This window comes from Lactuca sativa, chromosome 3, assembly GCF_002870075.4.
Source record: "Lactuca sativa cultivar Salinas chromosome 3, Lsat_Salinas_v11, whole genome shotgun sequence".
In the NCBI taxonomy this organism is placed as follows: Eukaryota; Viridiplantae; Streptophyta; class Magnoliopsida; order Asterales; family Asteraceae; genus Lactuca; species Lactuca sativa.
Window position 1 is genome coordinate 313239254 of NC_056625.2, and position 20208 is coordinate 313259461.

General features: G+C 36.9%; 1 protein-coding gene across 1 annotated transcript; it reads right to left on the reverse strand.

The window, feature by feature from the left end:
• Positions 1 to 17329: 17329 nt before the first annotated feature.
• On the reverse strand, positions 17330 to 19988 carry LOC111907542 (mitogen-activated protein kinase homolog MMK2). Its single transcript, XM_023903338.3, has 6 exons — positions 19649 to 19988; positions 18697 to 18826; positions 18487 to 18624; positions 18035 to 18367; positions 17769 to 17952; positions 17330 to 17700 (listed from the first exon to the last, which is right to left on the reverse strand). The coding sequence occupies exons 1-6, from the start codon at positions 19822 to 19824 to the stop codon at positions 17525 to 17527; spliced, it is 1137 nt and encodes a 378-aa protein (XP_023759106.1). The 5' UTR covers positions 19825 to 19988; the 3' UTR covers positions 17330 to 17524.
• Positions 19989 to 20208: the final 220 nt, after the last annotated feature.

A 20208-nucleotide genomic window follows, 5' to 3' on the forward strand; every position in this document is an offset into this window, starting at 1 on the left:
TGTTACGATGTTTTGAATCTTATAATATGGATGAGCAGTTCCCATACTATAGAGTTTTATTTCGACGCGAGGAAGAAGTATCGTCCCGGCTGCCACGACATGGTAGACACTTTCCTATGTTATGGGGGATTTTTCATCGCGAGTAGAGGATGTCATTCTTGACGAGACGACGTGGTCGACACTTTCCCACGTCATGGTTACTATACTTTGCATTTATTTGCAATATTTTGCACCACATTTTTGAAGATGGCGGTCTTGATTTTATTTTTCGGCAAATTCAGAGGCAGCAGTTCCAGTTTTCAGTCTTTCGGCGATATTTGAAGCAACTTGTAGCAGCCCCATTCGATCTCGCCACAACTACCCAGGGGAGTCTGTTCCTTTTTCTCCCTTTTTATGTTCTTAATTCGTTTTAGCATACAATGAGGGCATTGTATGAAATAATTGTGGGGTAGGGGATCGGTAAAAGTAAATTAAAATTAAGAGAAAAAAAATGAAATTGCTAGAATTTAGGAAAATTTAAAAATTTTAAAACTTGAAATAATAGTTTAATTTAGAAAAATCTAGTGATAATTTAAATTTTGCTAATATTGTATGAAATGATCCGATAAGAACTCAAATGTTTAGTTGAGCCAATATACGTTATAGTGCATTTGTGGCCTCCCTTATTTTAGTGAAATCATGGAACAAAAACACAACCCCGCTTGGTTTGAGGGATGCAATATGTTTAGCAGCCTAAACCTGAAATGTATCCAGGAAAATTATTATCATTAACCAATAAAGGTTGAGGTTGAGCGCCTCTGCTTAAGCATGTAGGGTTTTGAGTGAAAAAAAAAGTGAGTTACATGTGAAAAAAAAAAAGAGAAAAGAGAATTGCAAGAAAAGTTGTAAGAATTTTGGAGCAAATAAAGTAAAGATTAAAAGATCAAAATTCTGAAGAAATTCAAAAAGTTGAAGATACCAGAAATCAATTCAAATAAGGTGTTGAATTCAAAAAAATCAAAGATCAAATGTCAAAGAAATGAAGAATTCAAATAAAGCTCCATAGTGGTATCGGAAAGTTGTAATTTTCTAGAATATGTATGCTTAGGTTGCTCAACTAAAAATACCTTGAGGTTAGGAGGTTTTCTGCGGATGGATTCGGAGGGTTGCATAAAATGAGCATTGTTCGGAAAAAGTGGGCGAGTGTTTATGAAGATTGTGAGTATTTAAAATATGGGGGGGTACTTTAGGAAAATATTAGACACAAATGTACGCGTTGAGGTCTTGGCATAATGGCTGAGTTTTAAAAGGATTGTTTAGTGCAATATTGGTAAAATAAAAGTAAATTTGCTTGGGGGCAAGCAAAGGCTAAGTGTGGGGTATTTTGATATGTGTATTTTTTATATATATTTTTATACACTTTATCTTAATATTTTGGCCTTATTTATTCTATTTTAGAACTAAAAAGTACTCATAATGCTTTGAATTATGTTTTGCAGCTAATTGTTGTCAATGAAGCACAAAAGAAAAGACTGAATCGGGAACCGGGCTTAGAAGCTAAAAGAAATCAAAATTGCTGAAAAAGTGAGTACGCCCCGCGTAAGGAAATAGTACGCGCCGCGTACACCTTTGCACCGGATAGACTTGATCGCGTGATTATCTTGAGTACGCGCTGCGTAATCCTAAGTACGCCCAGCGTACTTAGGTCGGCCACAAAGATTATAAATATCGATTTATAGCTAACCAGGAGGAGGAATTCGACTTCTAACCTAATTTAGTCGACAATTAACTTCTGTTAAGCCGTTTTGAGGGTCTAGAAGGCGGCCGGAAGGCCGTTAAGCTAACGGAAGCGGAGATCGGAAGGATTGGAGAGCGGATACATGTTGATTATCATATGGTTTGCTGACGTGACCATGTTTAGCATTCTATGGTGGTACTTTTCTGTATTTAGTTTCTGATTTAGGTGTAAAAACCTTTTACTTTGTGTTTATGATTGAATGAAGCTTTGATTATTAGACTAATTGCTATATTAAATAGTTTATTTGTGTTTAATTTATCTTGCCAAGCTTGTTAAAAGATCCTTATGTATTAATGATGATTATTTTCTGTTAATTGTTAAGTGAATTGAGTTGCTTGAACATCTGCTTGATTTGCTTGTCTCTTATGATTTTTGATGACCATCGAGATTATAAGACTAGAAATAACGAATGTGAAACTAGAATTAACTTGAGAATAAGTAAGTTAATGTGTGAGCCTTGTTTGATGACCATCAACAAGAGGTTGATTAAATGTCTACATTGATTAACTATATTTACAAGTCTTGCTTGATACGAACTGAACACTAGGAAGCATGTTAGTTTAATCAACTGATCACTGTTTGAATTGACTTGTTTGCTAAAGGATTAGTTATAGTGAACGCGAATCTAATCATTTTAGGAATCGGTGAACATTGAATAAATGAATTGGTGTATGCAATTGTCTATGTTTTAAGGTGTAATTTATCTAAACCCAAGTACCTGAAGAGATGTGCTTTCCTGTTAGTTTATCGAGAGTTGTTAATTGATTTATTAAACCATTTTATTATTTTCGTGTAACCTGTAACCTATAATCAAATATATTAAGTTAATCCACCGTTCCCTGTGATCGACACCCGACTTACCTAAGCTATACTGTAATCTGACTAGGTACACTGCCTATAAGTGCATAGATAGTCTAAGTTTGTTAGGTTATAAATATTAAAATTAGTGGGTACTTTTGTGCACATCAAACGGCAAATTAAATTAAAAACTAATTTTATCTAAGTTAATTAGGAAGTAGGGGTTTTGTCTAGTTTTACAAGACTAGAAACTTACTAACTATTACTAATTTAAGAACTAGAAAATAACGACTTAACTAGATTCAATAATTGGAAAGGAACTTCTGTTTAGTTCAACTTGGTTAACTCTATGGTTGATTTCAAGGTAATGGTGCAATGGATTAATTCTTTCGTTGGTTACCGATTCAAGTGATTAGATTCGTATTCACTACCCTAATCCTTAGCAAATAAACTAACTTAAACAGTGTTCAATTGTCTAATTTGATTATATTCACTAGATTAATTATTCGGGTTAAGTTAGACTTGCAATAGTTAACTAATTTATTCTTTTAATTAACTCCTTGTTTGATGGTCATCTTACAAGCTTGCACATGAATTTACTCAATTTTCTTATTAATTCTAGTTTCATATTCATTAATCCTAGACATATAGCATAGTGATCACATAACATATGAGGTTAATAATCAACAGATGTTCATGCTAATCAATTATCTTCCTATTAACAGAAAATTAATTATTATTCACACACAAGGTTCTTTAGCAAGCTAAAATAACAAAAATTCACCAACTTGGAATTAATCCTACCAATCAATCAAACCATATTGTCAACTTTGTATCCCCAAACAGAAGTCTAAAGGGTTTAGCTCATAATTGAAGTAAATAACAGCAAACAAACAAAGTCAAGTTGCTTAACCATAATGATAAAACAAAAGAATAAATGGAATGATGAAATTTTGCCTCAATTACTCTCCGGAATTGAATTCTAGCTTCTTTCGTTGTCTTCTAGGGTTTCTCTGGCTTCTCAATCGTAGCAAAGTACTTCTGAATCGTCCCCCAACTCTCCTCTATCGATCTGTGGAATTATCTTTAAATATACGAATCGACTCGTCGAGTCCGTCTCACATTCCCCGTATTGTGATAACTCTCTGGGATCCCAAGTCATTATCTTCTCGATTCTTCGATTGGACTCGTTGAGTAGTCGATCTGACTCGCCGAGTAGGTGCCATTTTTAATGTTTTTCTTCTTTATTTCATTCTCGATCTTCTAACTGTTTCTCCCGCTTCCTTTCGCTTCCGAGCTTCAGCTTTGGACTGAAAAACATAATTTAACACTTTTAAGTACCTTTTGTCCATAATATGAAATAATTTAGCTAAGAAATGAGTAAAAATGTATACTTAATATGAACTAATTATGCACATATCAAAATACCCCACACTTGTCTTTTGCTTGCCCCCAAGCAAAACTGAATTTTAAACATATTAGAATCATATATAACAACTCCAATCTAACCCAACCATTATGCCAAGAGCGCAATGCATGCATTTGTGTCTAAAAGTTTTCCTAAAGACCTCCCATACTCCAAATACTCACAATCCTCATAAACATTTGCCCACTCATCCCGAACTATGCTCATTTTATGCAACCCTCCGAATCCATCCGCAGAAAACCTCTTACCCTCAAGGTGTTTTTAATTGAGCAACCCGAGCATACATAATCTAAAATTACAAGTTTTTGATACCACTATGGAGCTCTTTTGAATTCATCTCTTCTTTGATATTTGCTTTGATCTCTTTGAATTCACCACCTTTATTGTTTGATTTTCGGGTATCTTCAACTTTTTTGATTTCTCGGAATTTTGATATTTTGATCTTCACTTTAATTGCTCCAAAATTCATACAATTTCTCTTGTAATTCTCTCTTTTTTTTAACATGTACCTCTCTTTTTTCACTCAAATCCCTACATGCTTAAGCAGGGGCGCTCAACCTCAACCTTTATTGGCTAATGATAACAATCTTCCTGGATACATTTCAAGTTTAGGCTGCTAAACATATTGCATCCCTCGGGCCGAGCAGGGTCGTGTTTTTGTCCCATGATTTCACTAGAATAAGGAAGCCACAAATGCACTAGAACGTATATAGGCTCAACTAAACATTTGGGTTTTCATGCAATCATCAACACAACTCTAACATGGAGTCCTAATTTTACTTTTACCAAAATTTTCTAATTTAGATCCTAAGTAATACTTTTGGTATGTAAAATTTTAAAATTAGCCTAAATTAAGACTCTAAATTTTCTAATATGTAACCAACCCCCTACCCCACACTTATTTGATGCAATGCCCTCATTGCATATTATGTATGACAAAAACATAAAAAAAAAACTAAAGAGGGAATTGGAACAAACTCCCCTGGGATAGCAGTGGATAGGTTGATCACTTCCTTTTCAGCTCCAACTTCAATTGACTTTAGACATGGTATCCATGCCTTGGGTGTCTCGTCTCGTGTGGGTCACTCCAAATACGCGGATAACAGTGTAAGATCTTCAGGAATAAATATGGAAAGAATATATAGTCAAGTGGTACTCTAATCAGCATCAAATCAGCAGCCCCTTCGACATGAAACCAAACGACTCGTCGAGTATATACCAGACTCGTCGAGTTACTTCTGGAAATCTTCGCATTGCTGAGAATTAAGGGCGACTAGTCGAGTCAGTTTAGTGCACTCGACGAGTTGGTCACTGAATGAAAATAATATAATTCTGCATCTGATCCAACTTCCAATAAACTCTCTATACTTTCTATTCACTTCTAGACTCCCTTGCCAACATCTTTAAGGACCGGACTCAATACTTTAACTCTAACGCTCCTCCTTTCTTGACTCTCTTTCTCACTTTGATTCTATAACTCTAAACCCTTTTTGAAGCTAGCACTCCTAATTCAATTCTGAAAATTTGTCAAAGCATCAAACATCAACTAAACATCAAAAGCAAGTTTTAAAAACATCAAACAAACCAAAAAAACAAACACAAAATTAAAAATTGTTCAATAAAAATGCATAAAAAATCAATCCTCCTCATCATCATCAAGCCCTGCTCCACTTCCTCCAGCACCACTTCTTCTTGCACTTATCACTTCTTCCCATGATGGAATATATGGAAAGTTACCACCATCGATGTGTGGAATGTTAAAGTGTTCAAAAAGTCGGATATGAGATTGGTTGCTAAAATTCAAGCCCCGCGCCATTTGATCCTGTAGTCGCCTCATCTCCACATTGTACCAATCCATTGGTACATCTTCATTCTCAACCGGAATCACCGGCGGCTCCTCCTCAATATCCCGCTCTCTCCTTGAACGAACCCTCCTCCCCGGTGCTTCGGGACCAACAACCGGATCATCATTCGGGATGGCATAGTGGCCACCACCATAATCTTCAATAATCCTCGCTCTCTGGAAAAGAATTGGATTGAACGGAGGTGTAGGGATCATCGTCATGAAATTCCACGCACCGCGGTTCATCAACCCGAATGAGTTGGCCAACCGGGTGACAAACATCCCCCCATTAATTCGGGAAGTTTTGCGATCCTTGACCGCACCCTCCGAGAGATATGAAGCTAGACACCAAGGAATGTTGCAAAAAACGCCGGTTATAATGATGCTCCATAAATAGAAAACGTCAAGGTTGGAAACCTTGTCATCATCCTTTCGTTGATTGATGGTGGATGAAATGAGGCGGTGTATGAGGTGGTGTGTTGGGGATCGAATGCTCCCTTCCTGCGCCGACTTTGGAATATAGACCTTGTTACCAATAGTATTCCACCAGCCCGTACTCGTAACTCCTTCGGGAAAGACCATATGAGTTTGTGCCAAAAAGGCCCAAAAGATGGGTGTTGAGACCAAGGGCTGATCATAAACCCCTAATCGACAGGCAAGATCCACCATAGAGCATTGATGAAACTCTCCCCCAAGACAGAAACTGAAGCTGGACGGGTGATAAACATCCACTCCCCCGGTGAAAGATACCGTGGAGAAAAACTCCAAACAAAGCTCCAAATAAACCGGCTCTTGAATACGGAAGACCCGGCTCCACCCGTCACAAACCATTGTTTCGCCTTCATGATGAAACTCCTTCAAAAGATAAGGAGCTAACTCCTCCTCATAGCGAACATTATGCAGCCAATCCCAATCTATCCGGTTGGGCACATAGACCTCTTTCTTCTTGATATCAGCCAGCTTCTTCTTCCATTTCCTCAATGTTGAAGCGGACTCGATTTGTGGGAAGTTTAGCCACGGAAAATCCCCTTGGTGGCCACTGGAACTTTGCCCCCTTCTGAACATGATTTCTGCAAAACAATTACACAAAACCCAGAAAACATAGAATATCATTAAAAACATCTCGCATATGTTCCCCGACTCGACTCGTCGAGTCCAGGATCGACTCGGCGAGTCGCGCAAACTGCACGAGTCAGTCGGCGGGTCGATGAAAATTAGACCATGAAATCTGGAAATTCCGTCAAGGGTTTTGTCTAGGCATACATTATTAAGGTATTAAGGCCATAATAAGCTTTCAAAACAACATAATTCATGAAAAATCAAAACCCTAGAAATTTACTACTTTTTAAAAACGGGTTTTTTCATGCAATTGCTACCATAGATGGCCTTATAATCACGTCTTTAACAGAAAATAAGAAGAAATTTGTTACCTTTTGAGATTGAACTTGAGAAATTTGAAGAAAACTTGAAGAACAAAGATGAATGCTTGAGAGGAAGTTGAGAGAGAGGCGCACGGCGAGTGTGTGAGAATAAACTGATTCTTAGGGTTAAAACCCTAGTTACCGGATGTAAAAGTAATTTTGAAATTATTTTTTTTCTGTAAATAATAGCGACTCGTCGAGTCGGGGTCAGACTCGGTGAGTATGGTCGCGAAGTCAAACTTTCTCTGAAATCCATATTTACTCGTCGAGTCGTGCTCAGACTCGGCGAGTCTCTTGCAAAAATTCATAATTTTCGAAATTTTGTTATTTATTTAAAATCATTTCACCCCACACTTAGCCCATGCACACTCTCAAGCAGACATGTCCGATGAATTGAAGAATTAAAACTAAACTGCACTCGGCCGATGAATAGAAACCCTGGCCGATTTCCTCCCCTCTCCTCTCTCCCAAATCCTCCTCCTTGCTATTTGGTGTTTGTAAGCCATTAGAGGGGTGACAATTGTGACTCTAGAAGCTCCAAGACAACAAGATCAACAAGGAATTCAAAGGTATGATTCTAGATCTGTTTCAATATTGTTATTACACCTAAATAGTTGTTTGAAGTCTTGGATTCAAAGCATGTTTAATTAGAAAGCCTAGATCCAAGCATTAGGGTTTTGCATGCGCACATAGGAAAGTTCTTATGGCTAAAACCCATCAGTGGTATCAGAGCCTAGCTTGGTTTTCATTAAATTGATGCTTATTTGTCTGAAACTAAACTGCAAAATTCGATTTTTGTGTTTCTGAGTCATGGACTCGGTGAGTTCCATAGTGGACTCGGCGAGTTGGCCTGACTCGACGAGTCCCTTGGTGCACTCGGCGAGTCCAAGCGTCAGGAATGGCCAGATTCGGGATTTCTTCATGATTATCTTATGGAAACTTACCTTAATCATATTAGATCAACCCTAATCCGATTTTTTGATATATATGACCATTATCTTGATCTAATTAAAGATATTTATCAACTAATAAAATATTTAATTTCCTTATATGATAATTAATTAATTATTTTGATTATTTTGGTAATTATCTTGCAAGAAATCTTGAATAAATCAAATATAGATAATTAGGAAATTAATTGTTAATTGAAATTATTTGTTATTTGATCCTCCATGTTTTAAATGTTTAAAACTTGTCCTCAAGTTTAGAAATTTATATTTTGTAATTAAAAGTTTTAATTTAGACAATTTAAATTTCAAACCATAGATTTTAAAATGTTTAAAATACAACCCTATACTAATATAATATTACAAGATATATATATATATATATATATATATATATATATATATATATATATATATATATATATATATATATATATATATATATATATATATATGTATAACTAAAATGCTAGTCTTACCGTTAGTAGGCCTCATTCACGAAGCCAATCTATAAGGTGGGTATAAGGTTGCGGACTATAAAATGGCGCTTAATGGGTGTACACTCACACCCACCGCTTGCTTGATCAGTGGAGGGTCGTTATCCGAACGGGTATGATAGGGCAACCTCATCCTCTCATTAAAAGTATAATAGGAAATACAAAGTAACTACACATATTTTAAAATTTCCCAATCTTAGTTACTTTAGGAAAAGTGAATTGATGCAATCCCATGAAATTACACTTTGCACCCTTGCTAAGAAGTTAATGGAGCGTGTGTGGTTTACCGGCACACTAATTGGTTCTAAGCAAAGGTGGCAAAGGGTGATTCATTGTTTATCATAGTTCGATGGAGCGTGTGTGGTTTACCGGCACATCGAATGGGTGATCGTTACAATGAAGGCACCATGTGAATTTGCATGGTAATTCACACCCGCCTTGTGATCCTCGGTATACCAGTCACAAACTAGAGGGGCATATCGAGATTTAAACATGCCATTGAATAGTTTCAATGAATCTCATCCGAACCTAGGAATTCTCAATACATTTAGGACTAATAGTTAGGTTTTATGGTGGAGAATTAGTGAATCGTCATTCACTTACCTTCAATTTATTTGCATGTTAGATTACAGCATCCCTTTTCTAATATATAAATGTTATTGTTGGATCCTAGCCCTAATTTTTCTTATTGGGTGATAATTAGGGATTCATATTCTAATCTATCTTTGTCCTTTCTATTTGTAGATGTCGAACGCAAACAACGCTGCTGCTAGTTCTTTCACGTTGATGAGCCTTTGCCAAAAGGTCACCTTCGATGGAACGAACTTTAGCGAATGGATAAGATACATTCGCACCATTGCTCGCTATGAGGATAAGGAGTATGTCCTCGATGAGAAGCTCGAGAAAATCAACCCTGAAATTGCTACTCCGGCTGAAATTACCGCTTTTGAAACTCATGAGCGAGATGCAACGAAGGTACATTGCATCATGATAGCCACCATGAACTCCGAATTCCAAAAGTCCTACGAGGACATGTACCCGTACGAGATGCATCAAGACTTATTGGAGAGATACCACCAAAATGCGAGACAAGAGCGTTATGAGATTTTCACTAACATGATTTCCGCTAAGATGGGTCATGGAGAATCTCTTACCGTGCACCTACAAAAGATGCAAAGGTATGTCGACCGCCTTCGCAAGTTAAATGTTGACTTTGGGGAAGACTTGGCGATCGACATGGTGCTTCACTCTTTGCCTCCGGTGTACAATCAATTTAGGATGACCTACCACATGAACAAAGAGGAGGTCACCCTAAGCAAACTCCAAGGTCTCTTGAGGGTCGCTGAGAGCAACTTCAAAGACAAGTCTGTTACACCAACTCCCAATCCACCCGCTGCTCCTGTCTTGGCTATTGGTCAAGGAAAGGGAAAGAAGAGAAAGGCTTCGTCTAAGAACTATCGCAAGGTTAAAGCCCGAGATGGTGCCTCTTCTAGTGGGACCAAAGTTGATCTCGCTAAGCCCTGCCCTAACCCGAAGGAGGCAGAGTGCCACCACTGCCACAAGATAGGACATTGGAAGAGAAGCTGCCCGGAATACCTGCAAGCCATCAAGGAAGGAAAGATCAAGCCATCTTTCGCAAGTATATATACAATTAAATCTAATGATTCGAATCATGCTATTTCTTGGGTTCTTGATACAGGTTGTGGTTACCACATTTGTTCTAATGTGCAGGGACTAAGAAGAAGTAGGGATGTGGAGCAAGGAAGAATCAATCTAATCATGGGGAATAGAAGATCATTGCCTGTGACCAAGATTGGAGTGTATTCTTTAGTGCTTAGGAATAAGTTATGTTTAGATTTGAACAATTGTTGCTATTCGCCAGAAATGGCTAGAAACATCATTTCATTTCATGGTTTATATAGACAAGGTTTTAGATTTTCTTTTAATAATGAGAATGGTTCTATTTTGGCTTATCTAAATGGTGTCTTTTACTTTGAAGCTATACCATGTAATGGAATTTATGAAACTATTATGATTGTTGATAACTTAGGAAATGATGTTTTGAACATAGATTCTTCCATTAGTATGGATAAAGCATCCTTGTGACATTGTCGTCTTGGACATGTCAACAAGAAACGCATAGCCCAACTCCAAAAGGATGGAGTGTTGGAGTCATTCGACCTTAGGGAAGATGACACGTGCGAGTCTTGTTTACTTGGAAAGATGACTAAATCACCATTCACAAGTACGTGTGAAAGGGGTGAGGGCCTATTCGACCTAATACATACCGATGTATGTGGACCGTTTAGATCAACCACGAAGGATGGGAACCGCTTCTACGTGACTTTTACCGATGATTATAGTAGATATGGGTATATCTATTTAATCAAGCAAAAGTCAGAAACTTTTGAAAAGTTCAAAGAGTTCAAGAATGAAGTGGAGAATCAATTAGGCAGGAAAATCAAGATGCTTCGATCCGATCGAGGAGGAGAGTACCTAAGTCTTGAATTCCACGATTATCTCAAGGAGTGTGGAATAGTTTCGCAATTGACGCCTCCTAGGACACCGCAGTTGAATGGTGTGGCAGAAAGGCGTAATCGAACCTTATTGGATATGGTTCGCTCTATGATGAGTCGTGCTTCACTACCTATCTCTTTTTGGGGGTATGCCTTAGAGACTGCCGCCCATATCCTTAACCGAGTCCCTACTAAGAAGGTTGCCAAAACACCTCACGAGACGTGGAAAGGGAAAGCTCCCTCGTTGGCACATATCAAGGTTTGGGGTTGCGAGGCTTTCGTAAGACGAGATACTCACGACAAGCTCGAACCCCGAAATGAGCGATGTATTTTCATCGGCTACCCGCAGACATCCTTTGGATATCTCTTCTATAGACCGAAGGACAATGTTGTCTTTGTTGCAAGGAGAGGAGTTTTCCGAGAGCGAGAACTCATAGGCCAAGGAGATAGTGGGAGGCAAATCGAGCTTGAAGAGATTCAAGAGTCGATAGATGAAGTAACCTCTACCACTGGCACTCAACCCGAGGAGGAAACTCTGGTTGAACCGATTGACGAATCCTTACCTCTTAGACGTTCCGATAGAGTTAGAGTTCTACCCTATTTTTATGGTTTTCATATTACTACCGAAGGGGACACGTATATTAGTGATGGTACACTAATAAATCTTGATGAACCTAATAGCTATAAGGAAGCCATGGCAGGCCTGGAGTCCGCGAAATGGAAAGAGGCAATGGATAGCGAGATCCAATCCATGTATGATAACCAAGTTTGGAATTTGGTTGATTATGTGCCCGGACGTTAAACCGTTGGGTGCAAATGGATCTTCAAGAAGAAGACCGACGTGGATGGAAACGTACACACATATAAAGCACGATTGGTTGCGAAGGGCTTTACTCAAACTCCCGGAGTTGACTATGATGAGACCTTCTCACCAGTTGCGAAGATAAAATCTATTAGAGTGATGCTAGCGATTGCCGCATTTCATGATTATGAGATTTGGCAAATGGATGTCAAGACCGCCTTCCTTAATGGAAAGTTGGCTGAGGATGTTTACATGGCTCAGCCAGAGGGGTTTGTGGATCTGAAGTATCCGAATAGAGTGTGTAAGATTGAGAAGTCCATTTATGGACTTAAGCAAGCGTCTCGCAGATGGAATCTTTGCTTCGATGAGAAAGTCAAAGATTTTGGATTTGTACGAAGGGAAGACGAGTCTTGTGTATATGTCAAAGCCAGTGGGAGTATAGTAAGCTTCCTCGTTCTATATGTCGATGACATATTACTCATAGGAAACGACATCCCGACTCTGCAGGAGGTTAAGTCCTGGCTCGGGAAGTGTTTCGCTATGAAGGACCTCGGAGAGGCTTCTTACATTTTGGGAATAAGGATAGTAAGAGAAAGAAGTAAGAGACTAATTGGACTTAGTCAGAACACTTACTTGGAGAAGGTACTAAAAAGTTTTAGTATGGAAAACTCAAAAAAGGGAGAATTACCGATACAAAGTAATGCCAAGTTGAGTAAGACTCAAAGTACGAGTACCGAAGCTGAGGTAGCAGAAATGAGCCGAGTTCCATACGCTTCCGCAGTTGGCTCAATCATGTACGCTATGACTTGTACTCGCCCTGATATAGCCTTTGCTTTGAGCATGGTTAGCAGATATCAAGGGAATTCTGTCAGAGCACATTGGATTGCGGTGAAGAATATCCTTAAGTACCTTCGGAGGACAAAGGAATGGTTCTTAGTCCTCGGAGGGAGTGATGACTTGAAGGTGCGAGGGTATAGTGACGCCAGCTTTCAAACCGACAGGGACAACTACCGTTCGCAGTCGGGTTGGGTCTTTACCCTGAATGGAGGAGCAGTGACATGGAAAAGTTCCAAGCAGGAAACCGTAGCTGATTCAACGTGAGAATCAGAGTACATTGCAGCGAGCGAAGCGTCAAAGGAGGCAATATGGCTGAAGAACTTCATCGGTGATCTTGGAGTTGTACCTGCCATAAAGGAGCCCATGGAGATTTTCTGTGATAACGAAGGAGCGGTTGCCTTGACCAAGGAACCGAGGGATCATGGTAGATCACGACATATCGACAGAAAATATCACTTCATTAGACATCGTGTAGAAGAAGGACAACTCGTAGTGAAGAGGATATCATCAGAAGATAACCCAGCAGATCCGCTTACGAAGGGACTGAGTAGGGTTAAGCACTTGCAACATGCTAGGAGTATTGGGCTGAAGGGTGATATTAGCATAGATTAGATAGTATTAGAAACGTGTAATAGATAAATGTAATTAACATTTGATGATTAAATAAAGGAGTTTTATTTATGAGTAATGTTACTATCTTATGTTAATTGTTTAGCTATTGTTTCACTTTGCATGTTTTGACTTCCAGAATAATTGAGTTTATTAGGAATAATTGAATTGTTCAAATTGTCCAGAATCGTTCATATGTTGGAAGTAGATATGAATGAAGATTGTCATGAATCGGTGCGTAGATTGTCTAAATGGTATTAGACATAGCAAAGGGTTGCTGCGACATTCATGAGTGCTTATGAACTGGTTTTGAGCATTGGAACAAACCCGCGCTTGCTGGAATCACCTTATGGAATATGATATAAAAGGGTGATCGCGAGACGATAATATCATATAGTCTTAAAACCTAGATATATGGTTTGTTATTTGCTAATTGATTGTACATTGATAATGCGAAAACGCATTGGTAACTCAATGTTATAAAACGCATTGTTGTGTATAGTTGATTATTGAATAAGTAAATGCATATAAGTCGAAGTTTATCTGTAACTTTTATCTAAGAAGGTAAAAGCGATATCTCGGCCGCTCGATGATTTGATTTGACTTATGTGCCGGGCCCGGTCAGAACTGAATTGATGCGTTCGATTAAGTTCTATGTCGAATAAATCAGAGATCGAGAAACCTAAATGCTTGACTAACCATTCCATAGGATTGTCAGCATGATATCTAACAGAGGACTATACGATCCCTTATCTAAAGGACAAGATTGATTAGATCAGAGTTTGCCAGCGTCTTTGAGAGCTACGATTGCAAACCGAATTGTACTTGTGCATATAGTTACTAGACTTATCCAAGTGGGAGACTGTTGGAATAGTGTCTAAGGCTGCAACTATATTAGGCAAGTATTTGACCCGGTTGTGCATGGTCCTTTTGGGTTGCCTTCACCATAGCAACTTGATAGGATGATTTATTAAGAGAGAGTAAATATTATTAGTATATTATGAGAATAATATAAAGAATAATATATTGTTATTTGATTAATATAAGTCATAGAATTAATTGGAATTAATTTGGTGACTTAAAGAGATTAATTAAATAAGAGGGTATAAATTGTCAATTGTTTGATAGTTAAAATTTAGACTATAAATCCATATAGATATGGATTGGACGGATTCTAGAAGCTAAAGGATAGCTTGAATCGTCCATTGCTTATCTAAGGAATGGATTTGGATAGCCTTAAGAGAAGATTATCAAATTAGGGTTTAGGTTGTAACCCTTAAGGAGTCTACAAGTATAAATAGACCATATAGCAAAGGGAAATCGGCACTTCATCTAAAGTATAGAAACCCTGGCCGATTTCCTCCCCTCTCCTCTCTCCCAAATCATCCTCCTTGCTATTTGGTGTTTGTAAGCCATTAGAGGAGTGACAATTGTGACTCTAGAAGCTCCAAGACAACAAGATCAACAAGGAATTCAAAGGTATGATTCTAGATCTGTTTCAATATTGTTATTACACCTAAGTAGTTGTTAGAAGTCTTGGATTCAAAGCATGTTTAATTAGAAAGCCTAGATCCAAGCATTAGGGTTTTGCATGCGCACATAGGAAAGTTCTTATGGCTAAAACCCATCAGGTACGCCGAAGGGTTAGAGCGGCAGATGTGAAATACGTGGCTGAGGTTGAATCTCGAGATCTCTATTTTATTTTTAATCTCAACGGAACCTACCTCTCTCTCTCTCTCAATATATATATATATATATATATATATATATATATATATATATATATATATATATATATATTGGAACCCAAATAAAAAAAATGAGACCCCTTCAAAGAATGCAAATGGGAAAATGACTTGTAAGGGTAACAAAGTATTAGACTTGTATAAAAAATACCATTGAACTTTTTTTTGTACACACATCACCAATCAACTATAACTTTTGTACATATATGACCATTAAACTTCACATTTGTTCAAAAAATACCATTATATTACCAGTAATAATAGGTCATTAGCCACGTAGCATGCCACGTGGCATGCCATGTGACTACTGACGTGGATTTTATTGTTTATTATGTACACATTATACCATTAAACTATTTTTTGTACACATTGTACAATTAAACTTTTTTTGTACACATTTTACCATTAAACTTTTTTGTGTACACATTTTACCATTAATGTTATATAATTTATTGAAAAAAAATATCATTTCAAAAAATACATATTATTACATAAAAGTAGGTTTCCTATCACCTGATGTGGATTTGACTGATTTTTTAAATTTTAGTAAACTTATTATTATAAGTCATTTTCCTATCGGTAAACAACGACATAATTTCAATGCACTTTTTTAATCATCGACCATAATCAAGAAGAGGGGGGGGGGGGGGGGAGATTATAATAATGTAACATGTACAAAATGTTTCATAAGTTTATAAGTATGCCTCAAATGTAGTTTCCTAAGAAAATGACTTATAAGAATATGTTTATTAGACATTAGCTAAAATAATGAACAATTGACTATTTCTTCACCGCTCCAGATAAAAATCTCAAGTTCAAACCTTGTGGGTTTCAATTGATGTATGACTAACATAAATTCATAATGTAGTTGTAAAAGAAAGTCCTTAGTATCATTGTAAAAAACAAACCGTTTCCCCAAAACCTTACAAAATCAGGGAGTCACAATAGGTGATGGAAAACTCATTTTATGTAAAAATATGTATTTTTTGAAATGATATTTTTTGAATAAATTATATAAGATTAATGATAAAATGTGTACAAAAAGTTTAATGGTAAAATATACATAAAAAAAAGTTTAATGGTATAATGTGTACAAAAAATAGTTTAATGGTATAACGTGTACATAATATACAATAAATCCATGTCAGTAGCCACATGACATGCCACGTGGCATGTTACGTGGCTGGTGACCTATTATTACCGGTAACATAATGATATTTTTTGAACAAAGGTGAAGTTTAATGGTCATATGTGTACAAAAGCTATAAATGATTGGTAATATGTGTACAAAAAAAAAGTTCAATGATATTTTTTATACAAGTCTAATACTTCGTTACCCTTACAAGTTATTTTCCCAATGCAAATTGCTTAGAAAAACCGATTTGTTGAAGTATTTATTTAGTGGTAAATTATTTACAGGCATGTGGAGCATTGGAATGTACCAAAGATGGCATTATTCAAACAACTTCTAAAGCCTAGTAGAGGATTTTGGGGCAACAACAAACTTGGTTAAACTTTGGCTATTATTCATCCTTTATATATAATTATATATGATATAATTTTATTCTACGTAACTCAGAATTCATGGATATATATTTGGGCATATTCGGTTTTGCTATATAGGTCGAGCTTTTTACTTAGAAATTTTACTTAATTCTTCCTAAAATGACAACATATTAAGTAAATGTAATATAAATTTCTTTCATATATATATACTTGGAAGCGACCAAGTTGATCAACTTATAGAAGTTGTTATCATAAGTCAAATCCACGTTATGGTTACAAATTTCATTTTTCATTATCGTGGAAGGAAACATTTATGAAATGCTGTTATGCCATATAATTGATGTTGTTACTAGTATGCCTCCAGACGTGGTAACATCGTTGGTTGTCTAAATTTGCACATATCATTCATTCACAGCTGGTCAAACATGATGCATTTAAGGTTGTAGTTTATGCAGTGAGAGTTGTAGATTGGTCAGGAATAGGAGAAAGAAAACAAGTAATTGGCAATGAGAAGGGGAAGCAATGAGGGAGAAAGAAAACTCTGGCTTCATAAGGCGACTGAATATTACAAGAAATGGAATCAGAAATTTAAAAAAAAAATGATATGAAAAGTAAAAACCCCAATAAGCCCATTATGTTTTTATTATTGTGTATGTCGGTTGTTGTAATAAAGAAGATTATGGGAGGAGGAGGAGGAGGGATAATACAGAGTAATTCTAGCATATATAATTTGTTGTTGGTAAGGTAGGTGTACAAGAGAAGAGAAGAGAAGAGAAGAGATGAGATGAGATGAGATGATCTCAGTGATTTGGATGGTCAGGATTGAATTTGACAGACTCCCTCCAAATAAGCTCTTTGATGTGTTCTTCAGTGCATGAAGGCTGCTCAAAGTCGAAGCTAAAAGGATGAGGGCACACCGGCTCATCGTTGATTTCATGAAGAGGTGCCAAATACGGGTGACATAACGCCTCATCAACTGCAATATTTATATTTAAACATGTTAATTTAGTATATAAAAAAAATAAAAATAAATGGTAAAAATACCTGTAATACGCCTGTTTGGGTCAAATACAAGCATCTTTTCAAGCAGATCTAAAGCTCCAGGGGATTTATTTGGGAATCTGGCAGAGAATTGTTGTCTTGGATACTGAGGAAGCTGTCTCACATATCTTCTTGCATTATCGCTTCTTAGAAAGCCAAGACTTGCATCATCAGGTGAACCAATGAGCTAAAAAAAAAAAAAAAAAAAATCAAACCAAAATTACTTAATTGCCCTTTCATTTGTGTCGTGATAATAATTAATTAATTACCTCTGTGATAAGTCTGAGCTGATGAACATAATCTTTGCCTGGAAACAAGGGCTGTCGAGTGAGGATCTCACCAAGGATGCAGCCGACGGACCAGATGTCAATGGCGGCCGTGTACTCGGAACAATTTAAGAGCAATTCAGGGGCGCGATACCAACGAGTCACAACATATTCGGTCATGAAATCCGTTTCTGAAGTGGTTCTTGCAAGCCCAAAATCCCCAATTTTTAGGTCACAATTTGCATTCAGAAGTAAGTTGCTTGGTTTTAGATCACGATGCAACACGTGTGCCGAATGAACGTATTTCAGTCCTCTTAGAATTTGGTAAAGAAAATACTGCCATCATCAATTTATCAAAACATCACGTTTCAGTTTTGGACTAAACATAGTAAAAATCAGAAAGCATAGGGACCATTTTTGTAATTTAAGAATCATAACAACAAACACATAGTTACCCGACAATGATCATCAGCCAGAGGTTGATTAGAGCGTATTATTTGATGAAGATCCGTGTCCATCAACTCATAAACAATGTAAACATCATTGAAGTTTTCCTTCTGTGGAGGCCGTATGATGTCTTTGATTGCAATAACCTGTACACCTCAAATCACGTAAATACCCTTCAACCCAAATCAATACCATCAAATTAGAGTTTGTAAACTCACATTTTCATGTTCCATGTGACGAAGAAGCTTAATTTCTCTTAGAGTCCTTTTCGCATCTATTCTGTTGTCAAAAGCATTCCCAATTTTCTTTATGGCAACTTCTTCACGTGTCTCCGCATTCGTTGCAGCACTGGAAGAAAAAAAAAAAAGTCAACTTTATTCGAAACAATGAGAATTAATATCAGTAATCCCCTGTTTCTTTTTTTCTTTTTCCATTTTGTGATGTTTAAAATGTATCCAGGAAAATGGAAGGAAAAAATGACAGACATATTTGTAAAAACTTAGGACTTAATGGGGGAAAACTCCTTACTCTAAAGTAGCTGAATGGGTAATGATGTGTGTCTGTATATAAAGTGTTGAATACATAACGTATGTTACTTTCCTAGACTAAATGACCATTTTATCCTTACATTCCAAAAAAATTCACAACATTCATCAATTTCAACATGATAGTAAATAGGTAAAGAGTCGGTATCTTAATACATTAACCCATGGTTTTTGGCTGAACACATTAAGTCATTCTGTCCAGAAGTCAAAAAGAAACAACACGTAACTATTTTCCTATTTATAAACAATAAACAATAGTAAATGATTCTAAATCTGGATCGTGAGCTCAAGATTCTACTAAATTAAGAGAGTTTAAACCCTAATGATTATAAGCTCAAGTTACCCGTAAATCAGATAACAAGCACCATCAAAATGTAGTTGAATGAATTCAAATAGGATTATAAGATCAAGTTTCCTGCAAATCAATCGCTGATAAACCCTAATATGATCAACCACTACATCTAAGAGCCTTACGATGATGATCAAATACAAATCGCCATAACTACAGCACGTAATTCCACGATTCCCCAAACAAAATCGATCAACATCACAGAATAAAATCAAACATAATAACACCAAATCATGGTAAACGTTTCAAAAACTACCAACAGAATTCGAGTCTTACCAAACGATTCCATAAGCGCCTCTACCAACAGGTCTGATCGGAGGAACATACTTCCGGGAAACTTCGAAAAGATTACCGTACACATTATACTGAACGTAACGACCGCCATGTGTAAGAACCCCCTTAACGTTACTCTGATCCGCTGTAGTAGCAGAGCTTGACTCCACCACAGACATAGCTTCCTTCAGCGACTTTCTCTCTCTAGATCCAACCTAAATTTTGGGATTGAAGAAGAAGATATGGTCTTTGACATTTCTAAATTTAGAGTTGTTATGACTCATGACAATGAAGACCGAAGAGAGAGAGAGAGAGAAACTTTTGAACTGGAGCTGATATGTTGTTACCCGTGAAGAAATTTTACCTTTTTGTATAGTGCTTTTTGTGTTCGTCTTTTGTGTGGTTGAATTATAAATGTGTGTATGGTGTAAAACTTTTTTGATGGGTGATTCGATCACCATACACCTGTTACGGTTTTCATTATTTCACAAACTCCATCAAAGTTGAAATCATTTTCATGGTGGATCATTTTCTCGAAGAGCTTGTATTTTATGGTGGGGTGA

Excerpts from the sequence above, each read along its gene's own strand:
- LOC111907542 (XM_023903338.3), bottom strand. The coding sequence starts at position 19,824 with ATGTCTGTGGTGGAGTCAAGCTCTGCTACTACAGCGGATCAGAGTAAC. Across the intron at positions 18,827-19,648 it reads GGCGCTTATGGAATCGTTTG|TGCTGCAACGAATGCGGAGA; the intron begins GTAAGACTCGAA and ends TTTTTCTTCCAG. Across the intron at positions 18,368-18,486 it reads TGGCTGATGATCATTGTCGG|TATTTTCTTTACCAAATTCT; the intron begins GTAACTATGTGT and ends TGATGATGGCAG.